We start from the raw sequence: 15217 nt of genomic DNA, 5'->3' as shown, positions 1-15217 counted from the left end.
CCGGCAGGACCAACGCACACACAATGCGTTCAGGCTCCATGCGCTATTCCGATATAATTTTCAAGTTTAAACAGAAGAAACGCTAATGAAGCAGCGAAACGAGGCTTTAGTACTTCAATGCTCGTGAAGACAAACGAGAAGTCAAGTATAAGAAAGAAGAGAGAGCAGTGCTGCAAATAAAAACCCTGCCTTGGCCCGATTTCAGCCTTCGCAGCTGGCCAGGGGAATCGGAGCACTCACCCCGGCCTGTGCCCTGTGCATTTAATGTTGTGTTTGACTTCTGGCATGTAACGTCAAGGACATTAAATTCACCCTTATGCCCGCCGGGGCAGGCTGAGGTGGCTGCAGGACTAAGCCTAAACCCTGCAAACAAGCTCAGTGATGTTTTTGCCAAGCTCCAGGAAGTCCCCAGCAACGAGGTATTGGCACAACCTCTCCATACGCCATGAAGCAGAAGCTGGGTTTGGGCCTCAGACTCCCTCTACAGAGAAACTACAGTTTATATTTTTTGGGTTTCACCAAACTATCAGTGCAAAAGGAGCTGGGGAAAAGGTGCTCACAGAAAGAAGGCGCTCAGAGACGGTGTTTGCTTTCTGCTGCATGGCTTCTCCCTCCATCACCTCCGCCGGGAGCTGCGAGCCCAGAGCAGAAGGATAATAAATGGCATTTTAACTTGAAAGTAGAGCAACAGCCAGGCAGGTTCGTAAACCGAGGGATCGTGGTCACCCCTTCAGTGTCAGCTCCACGCCAAGGAGCATCCCTGCATCCTGCACACCTGCATGGCCTCTGCGTGCCCCTGCACCTTGCCCCGGGCTGGCTGCGGTTCTCCGCTCAATCAGTTCTATACCGAGCGTAGGCAAGACATCTTTTGGCCCAAAGAGCTGCTGCTGGAGGTCAGAGAAAGCTGCGTGGTCTCTCCTCAGCTGTTCCAGAGAAGTTGGCTTTGGCACCTGACGGGTCGCCGTTTGCTCCAAGCCACTGATGCACCAACCCAGAGAGAGCAAAGGAAAGCTTTCCGTAATAAATACAATTATTTAGCATTTTCTTTGTCCTTGCTTGTGGCCATGTTTCTGCATGTCATGCGTGGGCTGTAGGATGTTGTTCGGGGTGGCGGGGGCTGTGCTGGAGCTTGCATTGGCACCCCATCTAGGGAGCAGACCCTAGGTCTGGCCTGAAGACAGCTTGGTTTTCAGGGAACAAGGGAGAACGGGAATGGGGGATACCAAATATCTGAACCATAGGAGGAAAAAGAGATGGCGATGAGAATGCTTTGCTGCCACAGCAAAGCAATTACAGTTTAAAGTTACAAAATAAATTACCCCAATCTCTCGGGGCGCTGCTTTGGGGAGCAGAGAACCGCTTTGCTTTGCCGGAGCGGGTACTACTCCAAGGAATACCTGTCGCCAGCCTAGAAACAGCAGGAGCATGTCCAAGGCACGGAGATACTTCTACTGTGGAAAGTTTATTTTACCAGAAGCTGTTGTATCTCCGCTGGGCATGTGCTATGTTACATGTTTACTAGTTTTCCTCCAAATACATTACTTTAACAAGCAAAAAAACTTTTAATAAAGCTACAACTACTACGTCAAGCAAATTGGCTCTGTCTCTGGGATGAAGTGCTGCCTCTTGGGGATCAAGGCAGCGACATCTGCCTGGTTGGATCCAGACATCAAACTGCTCCAGCCTTGATTCCAGTTATGTTTTGCACTGGACCAAACAAAAAAAATAAGAGTAACTAACAGGCATGCCTTAAGCAGTGTGCTATATTCTACAGACAACACTGGCTGCAAGCTCCAGCCTTGTTAGCGCGTGGCTTCCTAAAGGCTGAAGCCCTCAGAAGAGTTTCTGGATGCTGCAGAAGCTCTCCAGCATCTATTATTAATATCAGCAATTTCAATGATATTAACCTTCAGCTAATGCTAAGTCCACATCATTTAATGAGTACGAAAGCATACAGATAACAAGGCAGGAGGGACAGCAGACGAAGTGCCGGGGCAGATGGAACTTCAGAGCCATCCTGAAACGGCAGAGCAGCTCCCTAAGGATAACACAGCTTTCCGCTCCATGTCGGACTGAGCCATGCAGAGGGCTGGGATGGGGAACAGCAAGCAAAAGATATATGTATATGGCAGTACGGTATACAGGGACAGCCAGTACTACCTGTAAAATGTGGGAAACCCTTATCCACACGTCTTAAGGACAGCCTGGACTGACATTTCTTGGGAAACAGGTACAGTTCATCCAGCCTTTGTACAGGGAGAAGGACTGGATAAGCTCCTGAGCAACTTTTGTGTGCAATTTAAATAGTCTTAAGGTATGCAAATACTAGCCATTTTGGTCACTTGAGGATACGTTTTAAAAAACTGCCAAGAGAAGCGGGAGGGGACAAGGCTGTACAGAGGTCTGATCTGCAGGCGCATGCCCTGATTTTCACCTATTTTGCCCTTCCCAGAATCAGACAACTGGAAAAGGTCCCAGAGATGTTTTTTCAAGGCTACAGGATGTTTCCCTGCTGCCCCCAACAGCTCCCAGGTCAGCCTACAGAAGCAACAAGCTGGGAAACTTCCTCCTAAGAAAAAGCCTCTTTCATCTTTGCAAGGCACAGCCAGAAGCTGGCTTTATGATTTTCAACCTGAGAAATAATAGATGAGAAAGCAGAAGAAGAAAGAAAAGGCCAGCTAGATTGTGCCAGGATATATATGCTAAGCTATTGGATATTATGTATTAATGCAAATGCACAGCACAGAGAATTCAGTAAGGAGAAAGGATTCACAGATTAATTTTTTTCTAACTATTAAGAAGAGTTTATCATCAACCTCCTATCAGGCAAAGGAGACAGAGAAGAGGATGGCCACACATGACTCAGGTACAGAATTCTGGTATTTCCCCAAGTCCCTCTTTAATAAATTCAATAGAGGAATTACATTAAATAAAAAGTTTAGATTAAATTTTTAATAACTCACTAAAAGCATCACAATTCCCTATGGACCGTACATACTAGCAGCTTTTGTATGCATAAAGAATTAAGCACTTTAATATAGTTCTCCTTTTTTTAGTGTTGCCATCTACCAACGGAGAGGGGATTAAATCTCAGCCCGGCACTCCCCTTTCCTCCCCAGCCCCTCTGAATTGCAACTATTTCCTCCAGCGCAGCCAAATGCTCGGATTTCATTTTAACAAAGCACAGATGAGCTGAAATAAATGGTCTTAGCACGATTTTCTCATTTAAAGGAGATCTATAGATCACTGAGCAGGAAACCCAGAGTGGTGATATAAATAAGATCTACCACTTCTGTGACACAAATGACTCCGCAGGCGCGACAGGGAAAGACAAAGCGCCGCAAAATGATACAAGTGCTTGAAAAAGCTGGAAACCCTTGAAGAGAAGAGCTATTATCTAGCACCTCACGTCTAAGGCAACAACTGCAGATAATTGCAAAAGGGAAACTCGTTTTCCACTGAAGCCATCAGTGCTTTGCTCACAGAAGCAGGATCGATTGCAGATCCCGGTCAGCGCGCAAGCCGGGAGAAATATTTTCAAATCTTTTTTACTTATAGCTAAGGAAAATTCTCAGGCAAAAGCAGAATTATTTGAAGTTTTAACAGCCAGCACAGAGTAAAGGCCTCTGCTGGAGAAGTCCAAGCCACTCCTCAGCACTGTCATTCTGCCCTGCAGCTGCGATGCTCGGCTGGGGATGTCTCTCTGGGGGAACGGCCCCTGGCTACAGGAACTCGCAGTCCAAGGTGTCCAGCCTTGGAAAAAAAATAATAATGAACTGATCAGATGATGTGATTAGCTTAAACAGCTTCTTGTTTTAAAAAATAAATACCTGTACTGAATCATTGGGAGAAACTGGGAAATCAGATTTTCTTCCAGTGGTGATTATGCCCAATTTTCATGACTTAACTCGGAAATTTTATACACCTTCACAATGGGATTTCCCTTTGAAAATCATCACCAAAGTCCATTTTTCCCACCAAATATGAAACGGTGTTCCCTGTAAACCTCCTTCAGGCTGCACCTCCGCATCCTGGCCATGCTGTAAGTACAGTAATTTGCATGGCTGAGTGTGCCGACTTATTTGTTAAAATAGCTACCATACAGAAGTCTCCTAACACAAGAAAGTGAACATTTCATTTCACTAGGGGAAGTCATACAGCATCTGACTGCAAACTGTTTTGGAGTTCAGAAAGTTTATTTCACCTTCTCAGAGGCAGCTTGGCCAAAATATTGGTTTATTTCCCACAGAAGCGTTTACAAACTGTACCACACAGCGCAGGGAAGCTCACTCTGGCTTTCTGTCTCTCCTTTGCTTTCTTTAGATGCGAGAGTAAATCTCAAGCATCCCTTGCAAACCCAGATGGGGCTTTGTGTGCTTGGGCAACAGGTAAACAGGGAGTTGCGTGGCAGGGCTCTGCCTGCCCACACAGCGATGCTGCCCCTCCAGCCCTGCCTGCGCTCCCTCCTATTGCTCCCTGTCCTATGGGCACCGAGAGTCTCGCAATAACAAAAGTTACGCCGGAGAAGAGGATGCCCGTTTTCACTCCGGGAGGAGATGCAGCAGGGTCAGAAACGCTCAGGGAGCAGAGGACTGGGCTCGGGTGCAGACAGTAAGCACACGAGGAAACTTCAGGCAGCACCTCCGCTCTTCAGCAACTCACGTTGATGCTACAGAAACAATACTGAGGAGTTATTTAAAGCCCACCATGAAGCAGTATGGGCTGGTTTTGCCTGGAAAATCTCTCTCTAGGTGCTGTTTACCACACCAGGTTATTGCAGGAGCATTGCTCGGCTCAGGTGCTCCAAGCCCACATGCCTCTGCAGGAGACAGGGAGCCAGCTTTACACCACTGATGTTAATTCTACTGATTTTTTTTTTTTGCAGTTAGGAGCAATGACGCCCTGAATGCAGCCAGAACCCAGTTCTTTCTTTCCAGTTTCTACACAAACTTAAAAAAATAACCAAGCATTGCACTTGATTTTCCAATGAGCAGCCACTTAATGCAAAACCGCCTTAAATCCAGGTGGAGAGAAATAAGGAAATAAATCACAACAATTCCTGCTGTCCATATCACTGCTAAGCCAATTCTGCTGTTAATATAAATACATTTAGTAAGGTTTTGGAGGTATTTGGAGTATTATTCAAAATATTTAAATAGGGAGATTCAGCAGACATGCCCGAGGTCCCTGTGCAACGACTGTGACCATTAGCTTTGGGGTCGAGGACGGTCCTGCCCTACAGATGCAGGATCATGAAAAGGGCAGAGATTTCTTCATGACAGCCCCAGCACCACTCGCCCGCCTGCTGCCTGGGGGCGATGCTGGTGGGGCAGGAGGGGCTGCTCCGGCCTTAGCAAAATCACTGCTTGCCATTCCGGCTCCTCCAGCAATCTCCGCCTGGTTAGACTTCAACCCTATCGCTTTCTGCTTGCTACATTTATTTTATTACCTTTTCTAAGTGCCTGTGAGAGAGTTCGAGGGCCTGGTGAGTTTAATACTTGTTCCTGAAAGGGTTTGTCAGCAGCAGCTCCGGCAATTGCCGCTGGGATGGAGCTAGCCTGGCTTTCGAGTGCTCCTCGGCAGACCTACAATGTGGTTTGAGTTGCACTGAATAAACACTTTTCACACGGTTTTTAAATACCGTCTGCCTACAATTTCTCTCTCCACATAGAGCATTATTTTCCACAGTGCCAGGTGCTACAGGCGCCCCATCCTACTCCACTGCCAGGCAGAGCGCAACCGCAGTAACTGCTGGCTGTCCGTAGCAAAAATAACAGGTTTTACACAGCGCAGGTTAATTCAGAGAATTAAAAACCACTACCTTGCATTTATCACACCCAATATGCAAGAAACAGATGCACAAGTACACAATTATTATCCTGTCAAATACATGTTTCTGCTGCCCACTGCGATTCCAACCAGTCACTTATGTTTAAGGGGGAATTTGAAAGTATTAGTGAAGGCGCAGGAGGGGAGGGGGCACAAGGCTCCAGGCCACAGAATCCTTACATTTCAAGATTACGCCAACAACATTCCGAGATGATGAAAATATTGACTCGCATAAAGGCTTACTTCTCTCTTTGGAAATCCTTAGCATTTGCTACTTACTATACCCAATACCAAACATACTCTTAAAATACACTCATTGGCCTTATATAGGCAGCAGCACGAATAGCACGCTTCAGCATCACATGCAAGTACATTAAAGGGAGATTTACTCCTGCCTGCAATGCAATTAGCATTAGAACAACGCAACTTTCTCAGCTTGTTTTGGCCATTTCCAAATCCCATACGAACCAGTCACTTACCAATCGACTGGGAAGCGCTGCCAGCTCACTGGGGTCCATCACACAGAGGAATTCACGTAATAGGAATACCCAAATAAAGGAGAATCATTCATCAAAAAGAGAATCCGTACACTGACACCCCATGTATTTAGCACTTTCTTTAACGAAAGGCTCTGCAGCAGCAATGGAGATAAAGCTTTTGCTCAAGATTATTAATCGTGGGCATTTCGCCTGGCCCCGTTGCAGAAGCAGCAAACATACATCTTTCCAATCTATGTAATTACCAACGCTCTTCAAGCAACAAGCACTTTAGAGTACCTATAGATGTTTTCTTAGCTTAATGACACTGCACACTTTGGCAGAATCATTAATATCTCGCCAGCCTCATCTAACCTTTGAGCTGGGTGGAAAGTGGCCAAAGTACAGTGCCGTTTTGATTCCTCCGCAGCAGAACATGGCAGCGACACATCGCCCACTGCCACACATCCCGCAGGTCCCGCACCCAGGGATACTGGGGGGACACTGGCACAAAGCAAACACATCCCCCTGGTTCGACGGAAGTAACAGTATTTTTCCACAGCTAAAAGGTTTGGTTTTCATGTCGGCTAAGCCTTAAAACAAATGAACTGCCCCGAAGCACCTCTCTCATCACGACTTTGACTTTCTTCAGTTGCCTGATGAAGAGTTAAATGGTCAAACTGAATAAGTAAAAAGCTGTCAGGTGGAGAGAGGTGGTCTTGCTGGGCCTCTACGCTGTAGAACTGACAGAAGTGCAATTTCCTGCAAGCCAGAAGTTTGATTTTGAAAATTAGTGTGTCAGAAGTTAATGCACTGACAGCTCTTGTCTGGGGAAAATTGCTTTCAGGCATTAAACCCCTGGCTGTTACTTCCCGCTCCCAACACTCGCAGCCAAGACAACATCGAACACCACCTAGGGATGAACAACCTAACACTTTAAGCAAGCTCAATTAAGCAATTATTATTTATTTTAAGTGAGAACAAACTCACCGCCAATCTTCAAGGAAATACTTGCTCCCTAAGTGCTAGGGACAACACACCCAGGTAGACCAAAGCTTTGCAACATGCAACACCAAGGCTCTGCGCTCGATCCCAGCCCGCGTTCCCGACAGCCCTACACCGATACTCTCATGGGGCTTTTAAAAACACCCATTGCGCCCAGAAGCATCTTTGCTCACTCCTTTCCTCTACTCCCTCTTGCCAACCTGGTCTACACGTTCCTCCTTCCACCGTGGCTGCTCTGACCCAGCTCTCTCTTCAGAGCTGTCCTACTGCTCCATCAAAAATAGCCCCCTGCCCAGGGCCAATTATTAAATTATTTAAACATTTAATCCCACACTGTAATATGTACTTTGAATTAGCCTCAAATTTTCAGCAGCCATGAAGGGAGACACCAGTAAAGCCACAGACGGAAGAAACAGGTATTTATATGGTCCATGATATCTTCCATCCTACCAGCTTTTGGCATCGTTAGCCCTTAAAGCCTTGTGCAGAGGTTTCCAACTGTTTTCAAATGCACACCTGACACTTCTCCAACCTACAGACAGTGAATTTAAGACTGCCACCAGTGGCTCTGGCTCTTCTTTGCTGCCTTTCAGGGTCCTCCCCAAAGATGTCCATGGGCAGCTGGCCACCGACCAAACACGGCTGTGAAGGCAGCAGGAGCACCATGCCCGCCTCCACCAACTCAAGACAGGACGAAACGAGTCAGAAGGAAACAAATTTAACTTCCTAACACACTGTAAATGCATGAGCCCACACGCCTGAGGGTGAGTTATGTGTCTGGGCAGACGGTGCTGCTGTGCGATCTGTTATATGTACTGCCAAAGGTACCAGATAACGGGCATCTATCTGTCTCGACAGTGTACACAGGAATATTTTAGTGACGAAAAGGGAAAACACAGGCTCCGGCAGACCCTTACCCACACAGAAGGCTTCTGCAGAAGTCCTGGAGGCTGCAGGGATGAGCTTTCATCGCCACTGCCTGCAATAAGCCTGCTTTGTGGACAGCAAAACTCATTCCGTAGTGCCATCCATCTATACACTATCACAAGCCCTCAAGTCCCTTTACAGGGGTAAGTCGTCTGTCTGAGCCATTTCCTCTCCTGCAAGTGTTTTTTTAATTGACTATGGAATTTGCAGATATTATTTTCAGAAAATACATCCTATTGATTGTAATTACCATCCTCAGAGATGCAATGGAAAGAATATTAAAACCATTAACGCTGATTTGGATTTTATTAGAGCCATTAGTGAAACAGCAAGCAGAGCGCCGTTGCTTCCCGAGCACCTCAACAGCTCCTTAGTGCCATAAATCATCTCACAGCACATTTGTTATCGCTGTGGATACAGCCAGGAGTTGAGCAAAGGGAAAAAAACGGAGGCAGCAGGTTTCCCGCAGCTGGGTGATGAGACTGGTACAAGCATCTTTTTGATGAACCTTCTAAGCATCAACTGCCTTCAGAAAAGATGTCACTCCTTCTCTTAGGTAGAAGTCCAGCAGACTCAAGAGCCATTTAACGCAACCCATTGGGCTTGTGCATGTCACAGTGGGCTTGCAGGCAGCTTGTCTGCCCAACTGCAGCTCTAGAAACAGTCACTTCACCCTCATTTGGGGAGAAAGAAGTAAACATCCTCCATTTCTAGACATCATCTTTCCATATGTACCTAACCCATGTGAATCCTCCCAGATCCACTCAACTGATGTGGCATTAGGGACTTGGGTGGCATTATAGCAAGCCCACATCTTGAGATCAATCTGCCCATGCAGATGGCATAGTCAGGACGGACAGACCTGCAGCCTAGCACCATCCAACCTGGCTGGTCCTGTGGTTCTCTCACCAGCATCATTTAATGGGGCTGCCAACGTTGAGCAGAAATTGCCAGGCTATTCATGAATGCCACCATTACCCTGCCTGTGACCCGAGGAACCAGCCTTGTCCCTCACATCTCATTTGTGTTGTGTCATTCCATCTTGAAGCTAACCAACAGCCATTCTGACATAGTTAATATTCACTTTCCTGACCTTCCCAGCGACTTGGGGCAGAGCTCAGCACATACAGATGTGACCGAATGTCCCTTTTCAACTTAAATGCTTTATTCAGTCTGGCTGCAGCCCTCCCAACCCCTCCTTGCATGTCAGCCCAGATCTTCCTTGCCTTGAAAACCTCCTAAAATCATGTCAGCGTTTCCTTAGAAGTCCGATTTTCCTTCTTCTTTGACTCCAGCCCGACCAACATCCCTCAGCAAGGACTCAGCACAGGTCACTGCAGGCTTGGGGATCACCAGAAACTCCTGAAACCCGCTTCAGACACTGCCAGCCAGGGACAGGAGACAGGGATGAAGAGGGCAGGGTTCCTCTCCCAGCACCCATGTCTGACCCGATGGTGAGGAGCGCAGCACCAGCTGAGCAGCAAAGTTGAGGCCCGAGGCAACCGTGATGGGTCACACCTGCCCCAGCGCAGTGGCCTGGCCCTGCCCTGCTTTCCCTTGGAGCATGATAAGAGGCAACTAAATACAGGCACTGACAGCAGAAAGAACTCTCTATTTCTCTAGTTTCATAGGAGTTGCTCAGGATTTTATTTTCCGTAATAGAACATCTACACTGGACTCCTGGTAACATAAACCAGCCCAAGAAACGTTTCCACTCAAAGCAACAGCTGCTTTCACATCACATCCCTGGTGACGAGATCATTTTAGACTACACCAGCAAAGGCCTACAATGCTGAAATTTCTCTTTTTCTAATATATTCTGCTAGCAGTTGGAGCAAGCTAGTCTATCTTCTCTGTAGCTGCTTCCTGGCTTGTTTAACTTCATGATTTTCATGTTTACAAACACTTGGGCTTCCAGCAGGGCAAGGCAAGATTTTGTTATAAATAACAAGATATTGAACGGCAGGAAAATGTCAGGGGCAGGAGAAAAAAAAAAAAAAAAAAAAAAGAGAGAGAGATTTTCTCTTCAATCTGGTTTCAGTGAGCCTTGAAGGTATCGAGTCCCTGCAGCTTGTGGGGCATAGGTCTAGGTGCTACAGACACAGCCCAAACCATGCGGGAGGGGACAGCAGTACCATGGGGGGCCGAGCTGGCCAGGAGGTGAAATGCCTCTTCCCAGTGGTGGCTGGGCTGCCAACAGCCCTTTTCCTTCACCCCAGGTGGGAAATGAAAGGAGCAGAGCTGGAATACCTCTTTCTCCTCCTCCCTGTGCACCAGGAGAAGGGGAATCCTGGCATCGCAAGAGTGAAGACAAAGCCAGGAAAGCAAATTGAAAGCTGCCTCCAGGACTGGTGGAAGGTTGAGTAAAGCCTCTCCAGGGCCACATACACTGAAAAACCCATGCCTGCAGAGCGGAAAACTCTGATTGCTTGCGAGTGTAAGAGTAACCGGCAGCTCAGCCCTACCCACGGGAGATGCTCTCAAGGCGCTGGGCTGCTTGATGGCCATAGCCAGGCACCCATCATGGTTCAGCCTGGCTCCACGTGCTGCTGAGGCGCACCCGGGCGGCTGAGCTGCACAGCACAACCTGCAAACCCTGACTCGACAGGACAAGTCGGGGCGTGAGGAAGCCATGAATGCCTTCCAGTGCCTTTGTGCTCGCAGGAGGGAACGGAAGGATGGAGGAGGAAAATCCTTACAGAGGTAAGCAGGCAAAATTCCTTAGGTGACACCTCACCTGGTTAAGCAGATACCCAGAGGCAAAGAGTTTCCAGCACTGCTGTTGCTTCCAGAAGCTCGGGGCAGCAGGAGTTTATCAGATAAAGCTGTAGAAATAAGCTCCCAAACCACAAAAATGAGCTGCCTTTTTTTTTTTCTTTAAAAAAAAAAAAAAAAGAAAAGCCAAGTTTCTGCATAAATGACTGTAATTAAGGATGTTACCTGTCAGGTCCTCAGGGTGTTGAGGCTACAATGTTCCGGCTTTGGAAAAAGTGTCCTGCATGGCAGCTGTCCCACTCCTCTATCAGCTTATTTATCACATCCAGCACCCACCCAGAATTTCTCACCATTTAGTTGTAATTCAAGGATTTAGGGGGAAATCCCCACCTCCCTGAGCCAGATGACTTCACAGGAAGTAAGGGGATGGAATGCCTTAAAAAAAAAAAAAAAATCATAAAAAAAAAAAAAAAGCAGCACGCCAGCGGCGAGGCTGTAGGGTGTGGGTGGTGAGGCACACATGTCTCATCACGTGTGTCATCGCATCCGAGGGCTCCTGCAGCGGTTTCAGGAGATTTTGTAGATTCCTTTTAATTCATACATGATGGAAGAGTCTCAACCGGCACGGTGCCCCAGGCGCGTGTGCAGTGCTTGTTCATCTAACCAACATTGCGGCTTGCATCTCAGAAGTTACGTACAATTTCTAAAACACTCTGCAAATAACGCGACCGCCTAACAATTTACGCACTTGGGGGTTTCATCTGGGCTGACATCGGGTTCTCATCATCCCTCACACAAGGAGAACATACACCACCAGCCTGTCACTGCCTCCAGCCAGCAGAAAGGCTGCTATTCCTCAGCCTCCCCCAGGGAAAACCACCTCTGAAGACGGCCCAGCGCTGGCGGAGGCACCTCGCTCCCCGCGGGCACCGGCACCCGCCACTGCCCCATCCCCGCAGCCGAAGATGCTCCGGGAAAGTTACCTCCTCCGGCCTCCCTCTTCCCGGGAGGCACCGCCGCACCGGGATGGGGGGAGCGAGGTGCCTCCGGAGCGCGACACCCCGCCGGCCCCAGCCGCTCCCGGGGGCGGCCACCCCCCGGCGCACTCCCCGCCAAGCCCGGCTCCCCCGGCGCAGCCCCCCGCCCCGGCCGGGCAGCGAGTCACCGCCCCGGGGCGAACCGCGCCTGTTCGCCCGCCCGCCCTCCCGGCTCCTCCCGACTCACCCCGACTCACCGAGGCGGGGTTGGCCCGCTGGCCGCGCTCCTGCTCCCGGCACTGCAGCCCGGCCAGGTGCCTCTCCAGGGCCGCCCAGTCCATGGCCGGCGGCTGCGGTTCCCGCGGGGGCTGCGCTCCGCCGCCCCGCCGCGCCCGCCGCCCGCCCGCTCCCGCCGCCCCGCCGCCGCGCCGCCGTTCCTGCGGGGGCAGCGGCGGCGGGCGCTGGTGCGGCCGCGGGCGGGCGGCGGCGGCGGGGCGGCGGGGCGCGGCGGCGGCGGGAGAGCCGCTCCGGCGGGCGGGCGCGGAGGGGCGGCGGGCATCACCGGCGGGGCAGCGCGGCGGCTCCCGGCGAGCCGGCGGGGAGGGCAGGTAGCCCCCGTCCTCCTCCTCCTCCTCCTCTTCCGAGTCCTCCAGCGCCGCCAGGTCCAGGCTGCTGGGGGACGGCGAGGACTTGCCCTCCGAGCACGGCGTGGCTTTGCTGGAGTTGGACTCCGAGCTGGAGCGGCTGCTGCCGGCGTCGCTCCCTAAATCCATCCCATCCTCCCGGGAGTCCTGCCGGAGAGAAGCGAGAGGCGCCGCGTCAGACAAACCCGGCACCGGCCACGGGAACCGCCGGGCCCCGGGGCGGGCCGCCCGCCTCGTCGGGGCCGCCCCCGCGCACCGGAGCCGCTGCCGCCGCGGGGCCGCCCCGGGCGGGCGGGCGGGCGGGAGGCAGGCGGCGGCGGCCCCGCGATCGCAGCGCCCTCCGCGGGCGGGAGCGGGGAGGAGCGGGGCCGGGGGTGGGGTGGGGGGGGGGGGGGGGGGGCGGTGCTCCCCGCTGCCGCCGCGGGGGGAGCCGGGGCCGGGGCAGCCACGGCGGGGGGAGCTGGGGTTGGGCCCGGGCAATCGCCGCGGCGGCGCCCGGTGCCGTTGGCTGCAGGCAGGGCTGGCGGCGGGGCGGGCAGCGGCTGCCCCCCCCGGGCAGGGCCGGGCCTCCTCCTTCCGGGGGGTCTGGGAAACGCTGTTTGTGCCGTAGAAATAAGAGATCTTAACGGGGAAAAATTTGGGCATTTTGGAAAGGGCACGTGGCACCTTTCGCCATCGCTTCTGCGGTGCCCGGTTTTGCGAGGGGGGTGTGTGTGTGTGTGTTAGCTGTTAATTACAACGCAAGTGGCATCCTCCGCCGCACACCCCAAGGGATGTACGCAGGCACACGTTACAAATTACTTCTCACACTCTCAGTTTCTTTCCTTTTTTTGGTAGTAATTTAAAGTAACTAGTTAAGAGTAGCCTATAAATAACTCTGCTAAAAAAACCTAATCTAGTTTATATATTCTAGGTCACCAAAGCCAAGTTTAACATGCAAATGTTCCCATTCCCAGATTCATTTAAAGACGACCTTTTAATGTTGCATGGCTGAAATGAAGAGCATTAATCACACAGAAGAGCACCTTCAACGTGGTGTTTGGGAGACGTGGCAGCACCCGGCTGGCTGATACCTACTGACCCAACCCAGCAGATATAACGAGGGAGAATAAGGGGACAGTAAACTTCTTACAGCCCTGGGGTCTAGCAGAGGGAGAGCCAGCAACTAGTCTTAATTATAATTAAATTAAAACATTTAATTGGATTGAAAGTTTGTTTTCTGGCAGAAATAGAGGAAAGCCATGTAAGAAACACATCCTTAAGGTTGCGTGGAGTTTAAAACTCTCCCATTCCATAGGATGGCGAGGGTGATGCCAAGCACCAACGCACGGCAGAGTGCATACATGGCACAGACACCCAGAGAGTGTGCCCAGGCCTGGCGTGGCAGAGCTGGGGGCATCTGTCCCCCACGGTTCTCTCCTCCGGCGCTGCCAGTGCCCTGCCTGCACGTCGGCAGCCCAGCCTGACTTTGTCAGTTCTTCCAAACAGGGCAAAGAGAAGAGGGGAAGGAGGGAAACATCTGCAGCTGGTTAACTCTCGGGACTTTTGAACTCGTTGCTATGCAGCTGGTCATCCTGAGCAGATGACAGACCTGCACCGGGGGAGCGGGGGGAGGACGTGCTCACTCTGCCAATTTACAAGTCTTATTCAACGTCCACCTCTTTCACAGCGGTGACCAAGTGCCACGGAGGCCCATGGTTTCAATTCCAGGGACTCATGCTGGGTACCAACCAACCAGCACTGTGAGGCAGACAGAAAAAAGATCGGTGTAACCTATTGTGAGCCAGGGCACAGACTTGGGCTGAAATGTTTTAGGTGTTGTGGAGACACCTGCTTTTCTCCCATCTCAGTATGCCTCATGGGGTGGCTCCTAGCCACCGCTCAGGAGGGCTAAAATGGGACTATGGTACACAGCAAACAGTAATACGGCTAATTTAGCCAAGATGATATTAACCCCTCTGGTGAAGTTTCTCTACTGGGTGCTTTCCAGGTTACCAGCAAGAAGATACCAAAGATACTCTCACGTTAACCAAGAGCAGCCATCGTCAAGGCTGCTTCCCTCCTCCCAGCACCATCCCTGCTTTCCTCCCAGGCTGCTGGCACTTGTGGTTGGGACTCGTAGAATTAGTAACTGGAAAATATGTTTTTAAAAATAATTCCAGCAGATGACAGGAGGGCGCAAAAGTTAAGTCTCAATCCTGGAAATGGATTGTATTGGTAAGAGCTTTTATCAGTTGCACACCTGTAAGGTTGGTGGGGGGGATGACGTTTAACATACTTTGCATGGCATAATTCTTTATTTGAGTCTATTTTAATATCACCACCACGCTAGGAAACGAGTATCTGCTGAACAAAGCGGAGGAGCTACCTCATTGGTTCCAGTCTGGCGGTCGCAGGCTGCAGAAAGCTTTATTTATAGGATCTCATGGTGTGCCTGATTGATTAGGAAAAATTATTTTCTTCGATGTGACAAGTGCATTGATAACATCTCATGGAAGATGAAAGAACTCCCCTCCCATGTAGCCCACTGAATTTCCCGGTGCGGAGCTCACTGCGATGCCCAGAGGGCTGTGATGTGGGTGGCAGCCACCTCCCATTGCAAATTGGCCTGTTCCAGGTGGATTAAGGCTGTTTCAGCCACTGT

The 15217-nt window shown here is 50.5% G+C and overlaps 1 protein-coding gene across 1 annotated transcript in view; it reads right to left on the bottom strand.

Annotated features, from left to right (window-relative positions):
- SCHIP1 (schwannomin interacting protein 1) overlaps nucleotides 1-15217 on the bottom strand; it is a 183138-nt gene that overhangs the window by 28636 nt on the left and 139285 nt on the right. Inside the window, exon 5 of the mRNA XM_063338185.1 lies at nucleotides 12187-12720. Within this exon, the coding sequence (XP_063194255.1) occupies nucleotides 12187-12720 (534 nt within the window). The remainder of the gene's footprint in view (nucleotides 1-12186; nucleotides 12721-15217) is intronic.

This window comes from Chroicocephalus ridibundus, chromosome 6 (assembly GCF_963924245.1).
Source record: "Chroicocephalus ridibundus chromosome 6, bChrRid1.1, whole genome shotgun sequence".
NCBI lineage: Eukaryota > Metazoa > Chordata > Aves > Charadriiformes > Laridae > Chroicocephalus > Chroicocephalus ridibundus.
Note: the sequence above shows the minus strand (reverse complement) of the source record. Positions and strands in the feature narration are given on the sequence as shown.